The sequence below is a fragment of the Neofelis nebulosa genome, chromosome 18 (assembly GCF_028018385.1).
Source record: "Neofelis nebulosa isolate mNeoNeb1 chromosome 18, mNeoNeb1.pri, whole genome shotgun sequence".
NCBI lineage: Eukaryota > Metazoa > Chordata > Mammalia > Carnivora > Felidae > Neofelis > Neofelis nebulosa.
The window spans coordinates 7,615,836-7,636,773 of NC_080799.1; the positions used below are offsets into that span (position 1 = coordinate 7,615,836).

Here is a 20,938-nt window from a genome sequence, read left to right on the forward strand (position 1 = left end):
AACCCCGCCCACCTAGGGCCCGCCCCAGCCCCGCCCCCCTGGCGAGCCCTCCGCTCCGCCCTTCCCCTGCCGCGGGGTCTAGTCTCCAGCATCCGTTTCCTGCCCCAACTCGGCTCCTCGCTAGGGGCCCACTTGAGCGACTCTTCTGTGTCCTCGCTACGGGATCCTCCCTGGGTCTCCCTTGAAACCCGAGGCTTCTGCGGCTCCTGGATCTCTGTCCCCATCCGCAGACTTTGCCCCGGCGTCCACTGTGGGATCATCAAAGGACGTAGGTGTGGGCCTTCCTCCCCTCGCTCCCCCCCCCAGGCCCTTGACCCCACGCCCTCCACCCCCACCAAGCAGGCCAAACTTTTTTTTTTTTTTTCTTAAAACATTTTTACTCCTTTCAACCCAGAAACATCACATCTAAGCGGAAGAGAAGGGAGGGGAAGAGACGAGGGCATGGGGTGGGGGCTTCGATGTGCGCTTGCGGAGGCCGAGCCGGGAAACCCTCTCCCCGCCTTTTGGCGTCCCCTATCCCACCGCGGCGGGCGGGCGAGTGGGTGTTGAGGGGACGCCCTCAGGGGCACTTCCGCTCCACGCACTGCTTCCCTCCCTCCTCATATTCCTGCTTGGAGATCCACATCTGCTGGAAAGTGCCCTGGGGGCGGGGGACGACAGAGGCCTTCAGGGCGGCCCTGGAGAGAGGAGGGGACGCCCCTCCCCACATTCCCAGCAGGCCCAGCCCTTGGGAAACCCTCCCCCTGCCCTGAGAGCCCCGCCTCTCCCGCCCATATCCCTTCCTCCTCCACCTCCCCAAGCCTCCCCGCCCTCCTTCATATTCAGAGGGTGAATACCCCTCCTCCTGTCGTTCAGTCAGAACATTGGTTCATTCATTCAACAAGTATTTATTGCGCACCTGTCTGCCCTGGGCCACGTGCTGTCTTCGAGGGGGGAGTGGAGCTTAGAGCCTCAGGCCAGCCAACCTGTCCCCCCAAAGCCCCCACCCCCCAACACCTCCTGCACCTTTCGCTCCATCAGGCCTTACAAACTTGTCAAGTCTCCTGCATTCCCAAGAACAATCTTTCCTCCACCCTCACCCTTCCTGCACCACCACCTAACTTCTGGTTGGAGTGGTCTTCACCACCCACGCTGAACCTTGCCCCTTGAGGGTCTCCTGCACTGGGCATCCCAGACTGTCCCTTCTCTTTGATGGTTGCTTCACCTCTGCCTGAAAGCTAGTGCCTGTGTCCCTGGTACTGACCCTGTTTTCTGGGCTCACAGAACAAGCCCTCCAGAACCAGCTCCTCCACTCCTGGGACTTCTGCTCAAGCACTAAAACCCCACCCCTTCCCCCAGTCTCCAGTCTGCAATGCTCAGCGCTGAGTACTGGACCCAAATACTCAGCTGTCTTTCGGACACCTCTTTCTGAGTCTCTTGGGACCTCAAACTCAGCATGTCCAAGACTGAGTTCCCCTAGGCCTGGCCCAAACCTGCTTCTGTGGTCTCTCTCACCTTCTTCTTCTTTTTTTTTTTTTAAAGTTTTTTTTTTGATGTTTATTTATTTTTGAGAGAGAGACAGAGCACGAGTGGGGAAGGGGCAGAGAGAGAGAGAGGGAGACACAGAATCTGAAGCAGGCTCCAGGCTCTGAGCTGTCAGCACAGAGCCCCACGTGCGGCTCGAACTCATGAGCTGTGAGATCATGACACTTAACCCACAGAGTCACCCAGGTGCCCCTGGTCTTCTCACCTTCTATACTAATGCTGGCTGACACAGTGGCTATTGAGCACTTGTGGATGTCGAAATGTGGCTAGTCTGAACTGACGTGCGCTCTACAGTTGTAAAATACACAACAGATATTGAAGACTAAGTCCAGGAAAGAGAATGTAAAATATCTCACTTTGATATTGATCACCCATTAGAGACTCCTGGGTGGCTCAGTTGGTTAAGTGTCCAATTCTTGATTTTGGCTCAGGTCATGATCTCACAGTTTATGAGTTAGAGTCCCGCGTCGGGCTCCAAGCTAACAGTGTGGAGTCTTCTTGGGATTCTCTTCCTCTCTCTCCCTCTTTCTCTGCCCTTCCTGCAGGTGCATGGCCCTCTCTCAAAATAAATAAATAAAATTTAAAAAATTATTGGTCACACCTTGAAATTATAATATTTTGGATATATTGGATTAAATAAAGTGTATATATATATATATATATACTTTTTTTCTTTTAACGACAGGTGCCTGGCTGACTCAGTTTTTAAGTAACCTCTGCACCCAACTTGGGACTCAAAATCACAACCCCAAGATCAAGAGTTGTATGTTTCTATGAATGAGCCAGCCAGGTGCCCCAAAGAAAGTATATTTTTTCATTCTTTTTTTTTTTGTTTTGTTTTTTTGTTTTTTATTTATTTTTGGGACAGAGAGAGACAGAGCATGAACGGGGGAGGGGCAGAGAGAGAGGGAGACACAGAATCGGAAGCAGGCTCCAGGCTCCGAGCCGTCAGCCCAGAGCCTGACGCGGGGCTCGAACTCACGGACCGCGAGATCGTGACCTGGCTGAAGTCGGACGCTTAACCGACTGCGCCACCCAGGCGCCCCATCATTCTTTTTTTTTTTTTTTTAATTTGAGAGAAAGAAAATGTGCAAGCGGGGGAGAGGGGCAGAGGGAGAGAGAAAGAGACAGAGAGAGGGAGAATCTTAAGCAAGCTCAATGCTCAGCACAGAGCCCAACTTGAGGCTCGATCCCATGACCCCAGGATCATGACCTGAGGCTAAATCAAGAATCAGAAGCTCAACCAACTGAGCCACCCAGGCACCCCAAAGTATATTCTTTAAACTTAATCTCACCTGATTCTTCAGGCTCGTTTAAAATATGGCTATTTAGAAAATTTAAAGTTGTATATGTGGCTCGCATTACATTCCTGTTGACCACGGCTGCCAGGAGCTAGCATCCTGAGCCTTATCCTGGACTCCTTCCCTCTTCCCTCTTGTATCCAAATGCTGTCCACATCTATCAGTTGGACCTGTGATGAGCTGCCACTTCCACAGCCTGATACCCACTCCTCTGTCAAACCCCACTCCCAGCGGAGACCACAGCAGCCCTACTCAAGCCACTCTCCACTCTGCTGCCCTAGTGAGTGAGCTTCCTAAACTCGGATATGACCGCGTCTGCCTATACCTTCTGGTCTCACCTGCCTCTCCCTATAGCCCCAGCACCCTCTCTCTCTTTGCCTCAGAAGTTCTTACTCAGTCTTCCATCTCAACTTCAACGCTCCTCTGAGTTCCTTCATGACCCTTGAACTAGATCTGGTCCTCCCTTGAAGGGACATCCCTGCACTTTGTGGTCTCTTCCTGTTTAATGGCCTCAGCCTCTGGACTCTGCCTTCTCATGGGGGCCGGGACTAAGCCAGGAACACAAGTAGGCATGGCTGACATGTTCCTGGCCCTCAGCTGACTTCACACTATCAGCCTCCTCTATTTCTGACCCTTGCTTCTGTCTCCTTGAGGGCTGCCCCTCTGAGGGATGTCCTTCTTGCTCTGTTGTGGCCCCGCTGTCCCCTCTATGTGGCTGATGCCCGTGAGATGAAGTTTGCATCTCCGGCTCCCTGCTCACCGTCTTGCCTGTGCCCAGCGACAGGTCCAGACAGGACCCTTTGCAGGGTCCCCTTGTGTCCAGCTCACACCCTGATCTCCTCATGCCTGACACAGTCTTCCCAAACATGCCTGTGACTGTCACGTTGCTTCCTCCCCCCAACCTCTGTCTCTCCCCTTTGCTAAGAACAGTGGGTGCCCCATCCACAGTCTCAACCCCAACCAGTCTCTCCAGCTCCTTTCCTTCTGTTCCCTGATTTGCCCCGATGGAGCATTCACTGGCTGCTCTTTCTCAAAAATATGTTTGTTGAATGAATGAATGAATGAATGAATGAGGAGGCAGGCAAGGGGATGGGGCTGTTCGGACCTGCCCCTTTCCCACAGTCAGTGCTAGGCCAAGCCCTGTCCCTCTCACCAGCGAGGCCAAGATGGAACCCCCGATCCAGGGGCTGAACTTGCGCTCCATGGTGCTGTTGCTGGCGATGAGCTTCAGTCGCATGCTCTGGGGAGAAAGAGAGGGGCAGGCAGGGGAGGGGGGGGGGAAGCAGACACCTGGGTTCTGGGAAGGGACAGGGCTGGAAGTGGGGAAGACTGGGAAGTCACAGGGGGAGTGTCTGCTCTGGTGGCCAGAATGCCTGATGTTGGGGAAGGAGGAAGGACTAAGTCCTAAAGAGCTAAGCCACGACTGGAGTCCAGGGCCCTGGCCGCGGTGGGCTCTTACCGGTGGGGTCTTCTGGGAGAGCTCTCGATTGAGCCTGTCAGTGAAGCCCTGGAGCAGTGTGTTCCCGCCAGTGACAATGACACTGCCATACAAGCCCTGAGAGCAGAGAGGAGTGAACCTTCAGGGAAGAGCCCCTCCCCGTCTCCCCACTGCTCCTGAGCCCCTTTGCCCAGACACAGGCTTGGGCCTCACCGGGCGAATGTCGATGTCACACATGCCAATGCTGGTGGTCACCACGTGGCCCACACCTAGCATGGTGTTCCCCGACAGGCCCTGCCGAGAAAGGTGATCTAGGTTTCCAGCCTCTGCCCCCTCTCCCCAGACCCCGGCGATCCTTCCCAGCCTCCCCGACATGCCGGCATCCAGGGAATCCAATGAGCCCCCACCTCAACACCCTCCGCCCAGCCCAACCTTGACATTGGAGGGATCAAACAGGCCCTCAGGGATGCGGAGCCGCTCAGCGCCGTAGTCTGTGTTGTAGCCATTGGGCATTTCATAGTGCACTGTGGGCATTTGCGCAGCCACCCTGCCCAGGAAAGAGTGAGACTCTGCCTGGGGGTGCCCACAAAGGACCAGAGGTCCCCCGAGAGTCCCAGGCCTGTCCTCTTTCCCACCCTCCAGCAGGGAATGCCACTCACTGCTCATCGTAGGGAGAGTCTGAGACCTGCAGCACAGAGGCCTGGAAGTCCTGGATCACCTCCTGAGGACCCAGGGAGGTAGTGAGGGCCTGGTCTCCCTCCTCAGCACCCCCAAGTACCCCCACCTGCAGGGCCTCTCTGTCCCTTCCCCTCTTCTCATGGTAGGGGACGAGGAGCTGGGGAAGGGCAGGGGCTATTTCGGGGGACGCTGTCCTCACATTGCACATGTAGTTATGCCAGGACTTGGAAACCTGGGGTAGCTTCTCCTTCTTCTTCCAGTTTGGAGGGGCGCCTTCCCGTACGGGTTCCTGTGGGGCACAAAGCCTGTGAGCGCCCTTCCCCACCCCACACCTGCCCAGCCCACCTGGACCACACCTGTGCCACATCAAACAGGCACTGGGTTCTTTGCTCTGTTGTCCACAAAAGGCAGCAGAAGAGAGAGAATAGGGAGAGCCTGTTCCCATGTCTGTCACTCATGCAGCAGTGCAGCTATCTGAAAGGCCCAGTCAGAGGAAGCTAAGGGCATGGGGAATATAATAAGAGATCAGACAGAACCTTAAGGGGCTTTTTCCTGAGCCGTGTTCCATGTGGGGGCCCAGGATGGACCCTTGCATGCAGTGTCTCACTTAACACGGCAGCCTTGCATGGTGTTATTCCACTTTGCAGGGGAAGAAACTGAGGTTCAGGAAGCTTCAATCTCATGCTGTGGGCTCACACAGCTTTTACATGGCAAAGGCACACCTTGAACCTGGGTCTACTACACTGACCCTCCTACATCCTGCTCCCAGCTGGCTGTATGGCCTTCAGCATGCCTGGACCTCTGATGCTTCGATTGTAAGTTGGGTCCTCTGGGGGCCCTGCTACACCCTTTTCTGGTATCTAGTGGGTCAGTGGGTCAACAGTCATAGGGTGAGTGCCCAGGACTCCCCAGAGACCCCACCTTGGCTGCAATCATGTAGGGTGGGATGATGTCAATGGCCATTTCCTGGAAGAGCTCCCGGCACTGCATGGAGATGAAGTCTCCTGCCAGAGGTGACTTGACAATGCCTGGAAAGGGAGGGGACGTTAGGGCCTTGTCCCCCAAGACACCCCCGAGCCCTACCGAGGCCTCACCTTGCTGTAGGACGTAGCCGTCATGCACTGGGATGGCCGTGGTGTGGGTGGCCCCGCTGTCCAGCACCAGGCCCGTGGAACGTCCATTTGCAAAGCTGGCATGGGATGGGTAAGTCAAAGACATGGTGGCAGTGAGGGGGCTGGGACTCAGGTCTGGCCTGGTCACCCTCTGCTCTCCTGGTCCAGCCCATTCACAATCTGCAAATCTCTCATTCTGGTTTATGACCCATGACTGGAGGAAAGCTCCTGAGACCCCTGTCACTTCTTCCCTGTCTGAATCACAACTTCTTCCTCTTTTTCTTCCTTCTGAGCTCCCAGTCTCTCTGGAGTCTTGGTTCAGTGTTCTATTGGCTCCTTGAAATGGAGGGCCATATTGCCCCAATGCCTAGCTCAGGAGTTAATGCAAGGTAGATCCTTAAAAAAAAAAAAAAAATGCTTGATTGGCTATTTGGGGAGGAAACTCCTCAGTGTTATATCCCTCCCTGTTCTCTCCAGTCCCAGCCCCTGCTGTCTACTTGGCCCAACTCTGTCTGTCTGTCTGTCTGTCTGTCTCTGTTCAGCTTGATCCAAGGAATAGGAAAGAGCCACTGATCTGGCCGCCCCGGGGTCAGAAGGCCCACAGAAGGCCCTCTGCACTAATGGGGCACAGAGTGGGTGTCTGCCATCCAGGACACTAATCTGCACAGAATCAGGTCCAGCCTCCAGTTAAGCACACCATGAACCCCACCCTGGCCCTCCACCCAGGCAGAGCAGCTCAGCCCAGAGGATACGCGGTGAGCACAGCCGTCTTGCATAAGAAGAAGGCAGGAATGTTGTACTGCTCGAACATCAGCTCTGTCAGCTTCTCCCGCTTGGCCCGTGTATTCCACTGGGGAGAAAGTACAGGAGGGGAGGATTCAAAAAGGGGGAGGCACAGACCCATGTACGACACACACATGCGTGCGCGCGTGCACACACACACACACACAAAACTTGGACTGGGGAGAGTTCAGGCCTCTTGATCCACATAGACCTTTAGAATGTGAGAACTATGGAGAATTTTAAAGATCACATTCCAAATTCAGCTGAAGAAAATAAAACTCAGAGAGGGAGAATAACTTCCCCAAGATCACACAGAAAGCTCTGGGTAGAGCTTGGTAGAGTCATAGTCTCTTGACTTCTGGCCCAGTGTTCTTTATTTTATTTTTTATTTTTAATTAATTAATTTAATTTACTTTTTATTATTTTATTTATTATTTTTTTAATGCTTATTTTTGAGACAGAGAGAGACAGAGCATGAATGGGGGAGGGTCAGAGAGAGAGGGAGACACAGAATCCGAAGCAGGCTCCAGGCTCTGAGCACAGGCTCTGAGCCTCAGCACAGAGCCCGACGCGGGGCTCGAACCCACAGACCGTGAGATCATGACCTGAGCCGAAGTCGGACGCTCAACCGACTGAGCCACCCAGGCGCCCCTAATTATTTTTTTTTAAGTAGGCTTCACACTCGTGACCCTGAGATCAAGAGTTGGACGCTTAACCAACTGAGCCACCCAGGCACCCCTCAGTGTTCTTTATTGTACAATATATACTTCAGGCTCCTTTCAGCCTCCAATTTATCCCTCTTTCCCATTTTAATCATCTCAGAGGGAAGAAAGCTGGGAAGAGGATTTCTGGGTAAAAATTGTGGATTGAATACAAACATCTAATTTTATTCTCTTCCAAGATCCCAGCAAAAGTATAATAAAGGGGCAATTTAAAAAGACATAAACCCATGTCACCTGGCTGGCTCAGTCACTAGAGCACGCAACTCTTAATCTTGGAGTCACGAGTTCAAGCCCCACATTGGGCTTGAGAATTTGGGCTTGAGATTTCTTGAGGAAAAAAAAAAAAGGCATAAACCCACAAAAGCCAACCAGTACGTGAGAAGATGCTCAACATTGTTGGCCATTAGCGAAATGCAGATCAAAAGCACAATGAGATGCCATTTCATACCCACTAGTGTGTTGATAATAATCAAGGGGAAAATAAAGGTATAGAGAAACTGAAACCCTTGTACATTGCTGGGGGGAAAGTAAAACGGTTCAGCCACTGTGGGGAACAATGAGTAGTTTCTCAAAAAGTTAAACATAGGATTACCATATGACCCAGCAATTCCACTCTTAGTTATATATCCAAAGACTTGAAAACAGGTACCAAATAAATCCATACATACAACTGTTCATAGCAGTACTACCCACAATAGCCACAGATGGAAAGTCCCCAAAAGTCCATGAAGGGAGAAATTGGAAAAACAAATTGTGGTATATCCATACAATGGAAAACTACTCGGCCATAATACAGAATAAAGTACTGACATATGCCATGACATGGATGAATCTTGAAAATATTATGCTAAGTGAAAGAATACAGACCCAAGAAGTCACATGTTGTATGATTCCACTTATGAGAAAGATCCAGAATAGATCTATTCGTAGAGACAGAAAGCAGATTGATGGTTACCAAGGGCAGGGAGAGTAGGAAGAAACTGGTTAATGAAAATGGATTTTCTTGTGGGGTGATGAAAATGTTTGGGAACTAGATAAAGATGATGACTGCACAACATTGTGAATGTATTAAATGCCACCAAATTGATAACATTAAAAAGTTAATTTTATGTTATGTGAATTTTAGTTCAAAAAAGAGAGACAGGAAGAATCTTGGGACAGACACCCTCAAGAGTTGGGAGTAACAAAGAAGGAGAAAACAACAACAAATTTTTGAAGAGCGGAAGCCAGATAGTTGAGTGGTAACTGACCTAACAGATTCAAGAATACTGACTCCTAAGCAGGTAATGGAAAAAGCCAAGAACGGCCTGTGTCAAATTGCGGACTTCTCACAGGGTTCAAGAATTTGTAGTTTCAGGCATCTCTGGCAGTTAAGGTTAAGGGAAAGCTTAAAAAAAAAAAAAGAGTGTTTAAAGCCATTCAAGTAATAGCTCTCTAAACTCTCTCCCCAGTTCCATCCATGTCACTGAGCTATTTATTACCCATCCTAGCCTCAGCAGAAGACTGGAAGTTTATTCTCTAGACAGAATAACACTGAGGGGCTCTGGACTGGTGGGACACTTGACACAGTTGGGAATGAAGACACTAAAAACAGGAGAATTAAGTGATTCCATGCATATTAAATGCTGAGAACCTCAGCCCTATTCCCTCACTCCCAGAAAGGGGGTGACCAGGCCTGTCTGTAGGGTACAAGCTTTCTCCATGGGTTACATCAGAAATCTATAGATGCCAATTATCAGAGGCTGCCTAACAAACACCCCAGGCAAATCATCCTATAGCAACATCCTCTATCACCACAGCCAGTGAGTCTCTCCACTTCACATGGCTTCCAATCAGTGTTTTAGTCCACCACTTGTAAACATAAGCAGACAACCAAGGATTGGCAGAAATCTGAGAAAAGCCTCTAAAATGAGACAGAGATCCCCCAGAAAGAGGGTAGAGAGGGAGTGGCTGGATGGCTCAGTCAGCTGAGTGTTTGACTCTTGGTTTTGGCTTAGGTTATGATCTCACGGTTTGTGGGTTGGAAGCCCCTCATTGGGCTCTGTGCTGACAGTGCAGAGCCTGCTTGGGTGTCTCTGTCTCCCTCTCTCTTTTCCCCTCCCTTGCTCTTTCCCACATGCTCATGCACTATCTTTCTCTCAGAAATAAATATAAATAAATAAATAAATAAATAAATAAATAAATAAATAAATGGCAGAGGAAAAAAAAAGCAATTTGGAAGAACAGAGATTATGTAGGGAAATGAAAATTTCCAAAAACAGAAACAAAACTAATGATATCCTGAGTGAGCTAACATCATATTTCACCCATGAAGAAAGAATTGCATGTTCTAAAAAGTAACATTTGTAGAACCAAAAAACTCTTGAAAAGTAAAACTACAGAAGCAGAAATGAAAAACTCAATAGAAGAATTGAAAAATAAAGTTGAGGGAATATCTTGGAAATTATAGGAAGAGGGACGCCTGGGTGGCTTAGTTGGTTAAGCAACTGACTGGCTCAGGTCATGATCTTGTGGTTTGTGGGTTCGAGTCTCGAATCGCGCTCTGTGCTGACAGCTCAGAGCCTGGAGCCTGCTTCAGATTATGTGTCTCCCTCTCTCTCTGCCCCTCCTCCACTTGCACTCTGTCTCTCTGTGTCTCAAAAATAAATTTAAAAAAAGTTAAAAGAAATTAGAGGAAAATATGAAAGGAAGGAAAATATAAGAAAAAAGATAAGAAAATTAGAGGATGAATTCAGGAGGTGCAAAATCCAAATAATACTTTCCTAAAGAAAGAACAGAGAATATTAAGAGAAATCAATCATCAAATAAGGAACTAAAATTACTTAAATAATTACTGAATTATTTTTTCACTGAATCGAAGACATAGATTTTCAGATTGAAGGGACATAATGAGTATCTAGAGCAATGGATGAAAACAAACCAATATAATATTGAGAAATTATAGAACACTAAGGACAAAGTGAAAATTCTATAGGCTTTCACAAAGGAAAGAATTACATCAAAAGATCAGGAATTAGACATCTCTGCCTTCTTTATTGTTATTTTTCCCTTTATTTATGGGTGTTTTTATTTTTTTTGAGAGAGAGACAGAGTGCAAGTGAGGGAGGGGTAGAGAGAGTGGGAGACACAGAATTCGAGGCAGGCTTCAGGTTCAGAGCTGTCAGTACAGAGCCTGATGAGGGGCTTAAACCCATTAACCATGAGATCATGACCTGAGCCAAAGTCGGACAATTAACCTACTGAATCACGCAGACACCTCACCTCTGCCTTTTTGATGGCAACAATAGATGCTGGAAGACAATGCAGAAGGACCTTCAAGATTCTGAAGAAAAATGATTTCCAATTTGGAATGTTATACCTAGCTAAGCTATCAATCCAAGGTCAGACATGCAAGGTCTTAACATTTTTACTTCTCATGACCTTTCTAAGGCAGTTACTGGAGGATATGCTCCATGAAAAGAAGGGAATAAATCAAGAAAAGGAGTGATGAGATACAAGAAACAGGACTTCTAACACAGGAGAGAGGTGAAGGGATGCCCTAAGATGATGGTGAAGGGAGATGTCAGGATGATATCTATGTTCTCTGTGTAGAAGGCAACAAGTCCAAAGTGGAGCAAATCACTGGGATTTTGGAGAGATTTCTTCAAGAAGATGAAATTGATAGAATATCTAAAGGAATTAATGTTTTGAGAAAGGATATAGGTAACATAAGCTGATGAGTAATAAGCAGATGACTAATTTAAGGTCATATTATTAAGCAAATAGAAAACTAAGTCAAATAAAAACCAGCACAATTTTTAGCTTTAGGGAAAACAGAAAGCTGTGCAAAGAAAAGAAAAGTGACCATAGTTTATTGCCCAGCTCAGACCTTATTAGCATACATAAACATAAGAGTGTAAATACTGAATAATGATTTTTAAAAATCTAAAATACAACTGTATTTGTATTAAAGTGTGTGGTGTGGGCTGGAGGAGGAAAGTGAGCTCAATGTTTTTTTTCTATGGTGGGAAATCAATGCCTAAAACTAAAAAAATCCACAAGCAGCCTTTTGAGTGTGATATTTGGAGATATGGAAGAACCTGACCCCCCCCCCCCAAAAAAAATAGCTAAAAGAAAAGCCTCTGGAAAAGGGGAATGGAAGGAAGATGATATGAAGGCAGTTTTTTTCCTTAACATGTTTTACAAAGGAAATTGACAATGTACATATATAACATTGACAAAAATATTTTAAGTTAAAAAGTCAAACAAGGACTTTGGTGGAGAAAACAGCAGGGATGGACTGAATGGGCAAAAGATAGGAGTGGATAGAATAGGAAGGTGGAAAGGAGACTAAACCAGGGAGGAAAGAAAGTGTTTTTGAAGATGGTGATGGTGGAGTTGGAAGCAAAGTCTGAAAAGTTAAGTGGAGTGATTGATGGCAGAGGCTTTGGGAGGGGTGGGAGAGACAAATGGCAGAAAGAATGCAGGGAGTCCCTAGGGCTGGACTAGGGGCTGGATGAGGCACTTACCGGGGCCTCGGACATGAGCACTGGGTGCAGGTTTGGCTCAGACTTGACGTGTTTACTGTAGGTGTGATCCAGGATGGCACGGAAGCACTCCCAGTCCTCAACTGGGGCCAGGAGACCAGCGGGGAGAGATGAGAGTGGGCCGGTAGGGGTCCAGGGACAGGAAGCAAAGGAAGGAGGGAGGCCAAGTCCAGAGGAGGAGATGTGAGATCAGTTTCAGCAGAAATCCCCCCTTCCTAGGAATCTGTCGGGCCCCTTGGCTGGGAACCAGGCAGCTGTGGGCAACTGCAAGGTAGACTCTGTGGGCGTGGGGTGATGTGCCCCCAGTTGTGGTGTGTGGGCTTCGGGTCTGTGTCGGGAGATGGTGGGTAGGGGCTCCTTACTCATGCCATTCTTGAGGGGCGACATGACCTCAGCTCCATCCCGAGGCACATGCAGGGCGTTGGTGTCGATGTGGAAGATCTTCCCTTTCTTCTCTTTCTCCCCCTCCAACTCCAGCCCGCCCCCCTCCTCCGCGGCCAGCAGCCCCACCGTGGTGGGGAAGTCAGCCTGGAGGGGGGCATGGGCAGGAAGAGGGATCAACCTCTTGCCCCTGTCCAGGCCCATGGCAAGGCCCTCAGCCCACCCCTGGGTTTACTCCCACATTCCCGCTCTGCCGAGCTTCTCTCTGTGTTGTGAGAACCCTGGGTCACTGGGAAGCCTGGAGGGGAGTCCGGAGTCTCTCGGACTTGGGGATGGGGCTGGAAGGCTCACCTTGGGGCAGTCCTCCCCAGCGTACCCAGCGCGGACTGAGAAGGAGCCAATGTCAAAGACCAGCGCCCCCACCTCATCTGTGCGGGGAGACAGGTGTGTGAGGGGACCTCTCCCAAACTCTCTCCCCCTGGATAGCTCCGAGAGGAGGTCAGGGCAGAGCCACAGTCTCGCCACCTTCAACGCCGGTCGGGGTAGGTGGGAGCTCGGCCTGGAGTCCGGATCCTGGGAGTGGGGATCAAGCCTCCAGAATCCCTTCTTGCCCGGTGGCCTTATTCAGGCCACTCTCCTCGCCGGGAAAGAAGGGGCCAGGGGGGCCGGGAGGAGGTGAGTTGAATGATGGAGAGAGAGAGTGAGCCCAGTGCGCGCGAGCGACCGACCTGGGAGGACCAAAGGTAGGAGTGGCGCAGGACCAAACCCAGGGCTGGACCCATTCGAGCGCCGAGGTGACAGGCCCTGGGGTGCCCAGAGCTCAGGTCGCGCGGGTGAGGGGTGCAGGGCTGCCGGCGAGGCCGCGACAGGCTAGGGAGCCTGAAGCCCGAGGCTAGCTCACCTCCGCCGTAGACGCCCCCGCTCATAATGCCCTCTCAGCGCTGCTCACGGCCCGTGGGCGGCGGCGGGATCAGCACCGACGCGGCCGGACAGCTCCCGGGATCCCGGGCGGGGCGGGGCGCGCAGTGGCCAATCAGGAGGTCGGATCCCCCGCCCCCAATGGCGCCGTAGATTGGCTGCGAGGCAAGACAATAACCTGACCGGGGGCCGCTGCTTTAAAGGGGCAGACACCAAAACTTCAAGATTGTGGGGAGGATAGCAAAGACTTTGAGACTGACCCTAAGGGATAACCAGGTAGAGAGCTGGCTGGCGTACAAAAGAGATGGAAATCTTGTCCATCTGGAGATCAGGACGCCGCAGGATGACTGATGGGGCCCCTGCTTCCTTACTGTTTTAAATGGGGTCGAGGAGAGGGCTCCGTAGTCCTGGAGTCTTCCATTCTCAGGCTCCTGAGCAAGGTTCCGTCATACCCAAGTCTGAATGAAATCGCCCGGTGAAGGAGGGAAAGGAAGAAGGGAAGAAGGAAAGAGAGAGGTACAGGAGGGGGTGTGTCTCCATCTTCTCCCTGTTTCTTTCCACCCTAGTCTTTCTAATGGCCCCTCTTTTCCTCTCCCGTCCCTGGCGCCTGGGCCCTATATATACACACGTGTACTGTGTTCACCCATTGGTGCTGAGCTAACCCATCTTTAGCTTCCTTTCCCCATCTGTCTCTCCCCAGCTGTTCTCCTGGCCTGACACCACCTCCACAGCAGTTTTAATAGCAAAGGTCAGGGAGCTGCTTCTACAGACTCGCTTAGCTGAGAGACTCTTATGTGATGTGTGCCTGGTATGTATGTGCTTACACGTGTGGGGATATGTGTGCATGTGCATATGCATGTGTGTGTGTATACATATGTGCATGTGAATATGTGTGTGCTGAGGGCACTTCCACCTCCTTTCTGGGGTGGGGGGAGAGCATGGAGACCATGGATGGCACAGGAAGAGGGTACTGTGTGACAGCCAAAGCCCCAGAAGTTTCTTTGCTCACCAGATGCCCACTCTGGAAGAGATTCCACCTGTCTCCAGCCAAAGGACAGATAGTTTAAGATGGCTCATTGATTACCTACTGACAACAGCGGCCCTTCACATGCCCAAGGTTGGTTGGGAGTCCAGGCCTAGCTCTTCAGTCTGGAGGCATTCAGGCTTAAGTGCAAGAGGTGAGCTATAGGGGAGAGAGCTGACTCAGTGCTGGGAAATTGAAATATTCCTGAGTGAGTTAGTCATTGGCTTCCTTTTTTTAAAAAAAAAAATTTTTTTTAATGTTTATTTATTTTTGAGACAGAGAGAGACAGAGCATGAACGGGGGAGGGTCAGAGAGAGGGAGACACAGAATCTGAAACAGGCTCCAGGCTCTGAGCTGTCAGCACAGAGCCCGACATGGGGCTCGAACTCAAAGACCGCGAGATCATGACCTGAGCCGAAGTCGGCCGCTTAACCGACTGAGCCACCCAGGCACCCCAGTCATTGGCTTCCTTAAATTGAGACCTGGATGAATTGGATGAGTGCCCTCGACCTCTTGGCACCTGCATTCTTCATCTTACAAAATTATTATTATTATCGTTATTGTTATTATTGCTGAGGTGAGGATTACAGGGACGCTGGAGTGGAAAGTGATTCTGTTCGTGACCTGCACCTCTCCTTTTGTTGACATTTGATGATGTTGCCTCACTTCCCCTGTAAATTCACCTTGTCAGTTCCCATCAGCCCTCCCCTACCTCCATTAGGATCTCAGATTCAGAGACTGCCCCAAGTCAGGAGAAACCTTACTGATCCTGGATCCAGCCCCTGGATTTTACAAAGGTTTCTGCAGATTGAGGCAAAGCCCAGTCTTGGGTCACAAAGCCCACTGGGGCAGAGCCAGGACTAGAACTTACACCTCTTATCAGCCAGTTGAGAGATGACCTTATTTCATAACACTTTTGTGTCCTGGTCCAACTTCACTGTCCCCATCTATAGTACTGCTGGTGGTAAGGACTCAATCTGATGCCAGAACCAAGTGCTTGGCTAAAAGCTAGGCACACAGGACTAGTCAGTAAACGCTGGTCCTAAGAATGCTCTTGGGGAGTTTTTGAAGCTTAGGAAAGCTTATTATTCATCAGTTGGAAATCTGTAGTATTGTAATAAGAAGTGAATGTTCCTCTCACAGTTGGTGGAAAAACTATAGCTGGCTGACTACACAAGTGGACTTGATTTACCTCCTAGTCAACCGTGGCCGATTTTCATTTGTCATTCCATTGTATTATGTTTGTATCCTATTATGTCAGTGGTTAAGGTAAAATATTATTACTCTATTTCACTGTCCATTCATTGATTCAACAAACATCTTTGTGCGAAGCATGAGAATAGTGAAATGCATAAGATATATCCCTGCTCTAGAGAAGTTTTGGTGTAGTGGGGAGCTCGGACATGCATGTAAGTGGGGTGAAATGGGGGCCCAGAGGAGGGAGGAGCTGCCTGTCTCTGAGAGTCCAGAGAGGCTCCTAGAAGTGAAGTTTGAGTTGAATTGTGAAGGACTAGTAGGGTTCACTGGTGAACAAGGTGGGAAAGGTCTTCCACACAAAGACTGGCATGTCCAAAGTTCTAGAGACATGAACATTTGTGGCCTGTATGGAGTTAGGAGCTCAGTCTTGAAGGAGGGTTGCATATGAGCTGGTGGCAGAAACCAGAGTTAGGGGGAAATAAGACTGGAAAAGTAGTCAAAGACCAATTTGTTCATGCCTAAACTCTATTTTTATTTAGCAAACACAAAACATCTGTTTTTAAGTGTTTTAAAACAACTGTTATAAGCACTTTATAAATGTCAAGTAGTTTAGTTCTCATCATGATCTGATTATTATCCCCATTTTGTAGGGGAAACAGGCATGGAGAGATTAAGTGACTTGCCCAAGGTCACTCAGCTGGTAAATGACAGAGCTGAGATTGGAACTGTGACATGTGAAAAGTATTGATCCTGGGGAAAATGTTGCTATGCTTCTATTAATTTCAAGGATGTTCTCAAGGTGCCTTGCAGACACCAGGAATAAAATGGCTCATATAACTTGATGTGACTCTCCTAAGGTTTCATATCTATCCTGGAAGATGGAGGATTAAATAATTAATTCAACAAAGTCATCTGGAGGTTCGCACATTCCAGGCCCACAGTCAGGTTGGCCAAACCTGAACACCCGGTAATGATGTCAAAAGTAGTAGGTCCAGGACCCTCAGACCCTCGGACATGATTTGGCATCTTGTGAGGGTCTGTTCCTTGCTTTGGTGGGCTTCCCCCTGCCCCGCCCCAGTCCTCTGCCAGATAAATCAAGTGTCTTGGCTTCACAGGGAGCCCCTGCCTAGTGCAGGTGGCAAGGGCCCAGAAATAAACAGTCCAGTAAAGGCTGCAATAGGGACAGAGCCAGCACTGCAGTGGGGCACAGACAACAGTGTGGTCAGGGAGGCAATATTCAAAAGAAGCTTGAGAAAATAAACTGGATTTCCCCAGCTGAAAAGGAAATAGAACTGGAGTTGGGGTGGAAGGCATTCTGAGAGGGGACAAGACCCAGCCCTGTGTGTTATGCAAAGAAGTTTGGGTCTTCTCCTGGAACCAATAGGGAACTCATGCATGGCTTTGAACAGCAAAGTTATATGATCTAATTTGCATTTTAGAAAGATATGCCTGGCAGCTATTTGGTGGACGAATAGAGAGGAACTGTCCTAGAGGACAGGATATAGGCAAAAACCAGGGTAATAGCATTTGGCATACAGTAGAAGGGATGGATTTCAGCAATATACAAAAGGTAGCATTGACAAGATTTAGCCACCAGTGACATAGATTGCTAGCCTTATATCAACAGCCATCTCCCTTTTTTCTTTATTAATACCGTTTTAGCTGTGTGTATGACGAAAGACCTTCCTTGTAACTGCCCAACCTCTGAGCAGAAGTTAGTGCTTCTGCTTAGCAGGAAAGAACTTGTGCTTTCCACCCTACCCCCCTTCCCAATGGACGAAATTCAGGTATGATTGTGGAAGCTGCTTGGGGCACAATAGACACGGAGACGGAAGCTAGGGGTTCAGCATGGCAGAGATGTCCCCACAGTCCTGGAGGATCTATTTTAAAGTGGTCTCTTCAGCCACGGAATTTTTGGGATTCTTTGTTATAGCAGCTTGGCCTATACAGTAACTTGACCACCTTTGGATATGGGGAATGAGGGAGTGAGAAGCTCCTGAGGGGATAGTGACGCGGTTGACTAGGCCAGGAGATTCAGAGAAAGGGCAGGGTTGGGCAGGGTGGGGTGGGGTAGAAGAGGATTAATTTAGTTTTGAATGTGTTGAATGTGACATGTTTGTGATCAGAGGTGTGTAGTAAATGTTTCAACAATCAGCCCTTCAGGCAAAGGCAGCTCTGATCTGAAGCAACTCCCAATGTCCATGCTGTAACTACTCCCACCATGACAATTAAAAGTTACTGCTATCAACCTGACTTCACTAAACAAGGAGTTGGGAAGAGAGGTGCATGCACTCTGGGCTCTTGTGAGCTGGCCTGAACTGGCACAAGCTGACTCCAGCACACCACTGTCTGGGAACATCCAGATGATGATATTCAGGCTGCAGTTGGACATGCACCAAGTCTACATCCGGGGAGAGATATCTGGGCTGGAGATGGAGCTTTGTGAGGTAGGAGCAATTAGGGGACAGTTAAAGTCACAGTAATAGAGGAAGTCACCAGTGAGAAAAGGAGGCTGAAGTTGGGATCCTGTAGAAACTCTGTTTACAGATGCCCTGCGGAGGAGGACGAGAGGACCAAGGAGAAGCCTGAGAAAGAAGAGTTAGAGGAAGGAGGAAGTGTCCCATGACTCGTGAGAGTCAGGGTCTCCACATGTCCTCTAGGGCTTCTGCTTTCTCAGAGAAGTTGGTCGTCCACTGGCTACCTGTAGATCCTTCTCCTCCCCCAAACCCCATCCTTCGCATTATCATCTAAAGAAGCTCCTACCAAAACCCAAATACCTTTATTTCAAATTCTCCTCTCACCACTGCCCCACCTTTCCACACCCCCTCCAGGACAAGATTCTCAGAGCTTTGGCCACTTTGACTGTCTCCACTGCCTCATTTCTCACCCTCAACCTATTGCAAGAAAAGCATTCATTGCAAGGGCTCCTGACAAAGTCACCCATGGCCTGCCTGTTTCTCAATGTCACGCACACTTCCCAGTGCAGGCTTGCCTCATCTCTCTGCAGCATTCAAAACAGTTTTACCATTCCCTTTTTGGAACATTCTTTTCTTTTGGGTTCCAGAACTCCACATTCTCCTGATTTTCCTGTTAGCTCTCTGGCTTCTTCTTTGGCAGCTTCCTCTCCTCTGCCTGACCTCTAATGTTGGAGTTCCTCAGGGCTTGGTCTTAGGCCATCTTGTCTTTTCCCTGAACCTCTTTATGACTTCATCTGCTCTAAAACGCCACTCATTCTTAAGGCTCTATGCCAACTCATACTCTTCTGCGGAGCCCCAGACCTGCGTTGACAACCACCCTCTGAGTATTCTTCTGAGCACCTCTCCTAGGCACTGCAAACCTAACATGTCTCAACTTAAAATTTTTGATCTCCACCCTCCCCCCGCCAGTGTTCTGCTCTTAGTCAATGCACTTCCAAGCCACCAGCACTGATCGTCATTCCAACGATCATCTACCACTGCCTCCTCTGTAGATTATAACCTCCCTGCAGGCAGAGGAGGGTTCACAGTTCATGGTCATATCCTCAGTGCCCAGGACGGTGCCTGATGCATCATTGGGACTTAGGTGAATATTTGCTGAACGAGTTCAAACAAAGAAGCGTATTAGCATGGAAAGCAAAGCAAGAGGAAGCACTGTCAGATGCACTACAGAGATTAATAAAATTGGGTTCTAGTCCTAGGCGGCCAGTTTTTCCTTCCTTCCTTCCTTCCTTCCTTCCTTCCTTCCTTCCTTCCTTTTCTTTTCTTTCTTAATGTTTTATTTATTTTGGAGAGAGCACAAGTGGGGGAGGGGCAGAGAAAGAGAGAGAGAGGATCTGAAGTGGGCTCTGTGCTGACAGCAGTGAGTCTGATGTGGCGCTTGAACTCACGAACCATGAGATCATGACCTGAGCCGAACTAACCGACTTAGCCACCAAGGTGCCTCTGGGCTAACCAGTTTTTTTTTTTTTTTTTTTTTTTAACATTTTTAATTTATTTTTGGGACAGAGAGAGACAGAGCATGAACAGGGGAGGGGCAGAGAGAGAGGGAGACACAGAATTGGAAACAGGCTCCAGGCTCCGAGCCATCGGCCCAGAGCCTGACGCGGGGCTCGAACTCACGGACCGCAAGATCGTGACCTGGCTGAAGTCGGACACTTAACCGACTGCGCCACCCAGGCGCCCCTAGGCTAACCAGTTTTTTAAGTGACTTTGGGGAAGTCACTTTGTCCATCTGTAGACTGAGAGGAAACTGAAGGAAATTATCTGTAAGGTCCCTTCCAAATGCTAATGCCTAATTGACATCTATCATCTACTGCTAATATATCCTTGAATTGGTGAGGGCACATACATGGGATTTGTGCATAAGACTGACTTTGTTTTCTTATTTTCTTAAAAATAGTGTGCTGTGAAAACTTTTTGTAATGCCTGTAAGAAGTGTCTGTTTTGATACTTTCACTTTTCAATTGGATGAGGACTCAATGAAGGCTCTTCGGTGACTTGAACCTTCCAAAGCATGTCCACAATCCGTCAGACTCTCATAACAATCCAACGTGACTTGCAGGGCAGACAGGAAGGCAACACTTTCATTCTCATTCCTTTACAGGGAGGGTCCACTGGAGGGTTACTCAAGAGGTTAGTATTGGTATCCCTGCACGTTAAGTCGCTAAAGCCACCCTGGTTCATATCTCAACTCTGCAGCCCTAGGAATCTGTTTCCACTACTATAAAATGGGGACAATGCCAGTACTTAAATTCACAGCACTGTCGTGAGGACTAAATAAGTATGGACCTCAAAAAATAGGAGTTGTTATTACAGTGTCATGCAGCCCGGCAGAGTTCTACAAAAGCCCAGGGGGCAACGCTGGGGAACTTCCTGGGCATGGATGGCTCTTCTCATCATTCTCAGGTTCAGGGTCCCGCACCATTCCTCGGGGACTTTCAGAAGCGTCCCTCTGCAGCCTCAAGACCGACTGCTCCGTCCCGCGCGGGTAGGGATCTCTCGAGCTCTGTCCTGGACCTTGGAGGGGCGTGGTCTCACTGGAGCAGGGGCGTGCCGAACTCCGAACTGGGGCGTCAAGCTCCCCTACCCAGTCTGGAGCCGCCCAATCCGGGAGGGTGGGTCACGTGACCAGAGAGCGGTTTCCCCCCCCCCCCCCCCGCCCCTGTGCCGATACCATCTCTTCCAGTCCCAGGGGGGATGTCCTGCTCCTTTTCAGAAAACGAAGCATTCTTTTTGGTCCGTTTTGCGTCGAAATAGGGTGGTGTGATATCTTTGTTGTGACGGGGTTAGTTCTTGCCCCTTAAGTGGTCTTTTGCCTTCTGGCCTCCCCCCACTAAGGAATTGGTCTCGCCCAGCC

At 49.4% G+C, this 20,938-nt stretch overlaps 1 protein-coding gene and 1 long non-coding RNA gene across 4 annotated transcripts; one reads left to right on the forward strand and one right to left on the reverse strand.

The window, feature by feature from the left end:
• The first annotated feature begins 86 nt into the window (after positions 1 to 86).
• On the forward strand, positions 87 to 20,581 carry LOC131501393 (uncharacterized). Of its 2 annotated transcripts, none has more exons than XR_009256778.1 (3): positions 87 to 268; positions 5,589 to 5,756; positions 20,488 to 20,581. It is a non-coding gene; the product is annotated as an uncharacterized LOC131501393 (long non-coding RNA). The 2 variants fall into 2 exon arrangements; XR_009256777.1 differs by lacking the exon at positions 20,488 to 20,581 and adding an exon at positions 8,685 to 11,781.
• ACTL6B (actin like 6B) lies at positions 344 to 13,496 on the reverse strand. Of its 2 annotated transcripts, XM_058711448.1 has the most exons (14): positions 13,367 to 13,496; positions 12,817 to 12,893; positions 12,447 to 12,612; positions 12,067 to 12,167; positions 6,806 to 6,903; positions 6,036 to 6,130; positions 5,863 to 5,969; positions 5,141 to 5,230; positions 4,923 to 4,984; positions 4,696 to 4,810; positions 4,477 to 4,557; positions 4,285 to 4,380; positions 3,979 to 4,065; positions 344 to 640 (listed from the first exon to the last, which is right to left on the reverse strand). In XM_058711448.1, exons 1-14 carry the CDS (start codon positions 13,389 to 13,391, stop codon positions 560 to 562), a joined length of 1,281 nt encoding a protein of 426 aa, XP_058567431.1. In that variant the 5' UTR covers positions 13,392 to 13,496; the 3' UTR covers positions 344 to 559. The 2 variants fall into 2 exon arrangements, with proteins under 2 accessions (XP_058567431.1, XP_058567432.1); XM_058711449.1 differs by lacking the exon at positions 12,817 to 12,893 and having other exon boundaries at positions 345 to 640; positions 13,367 to 13,483.
• Positions 20,582 to 20,938: the final 357 nt, after the last annotated feature.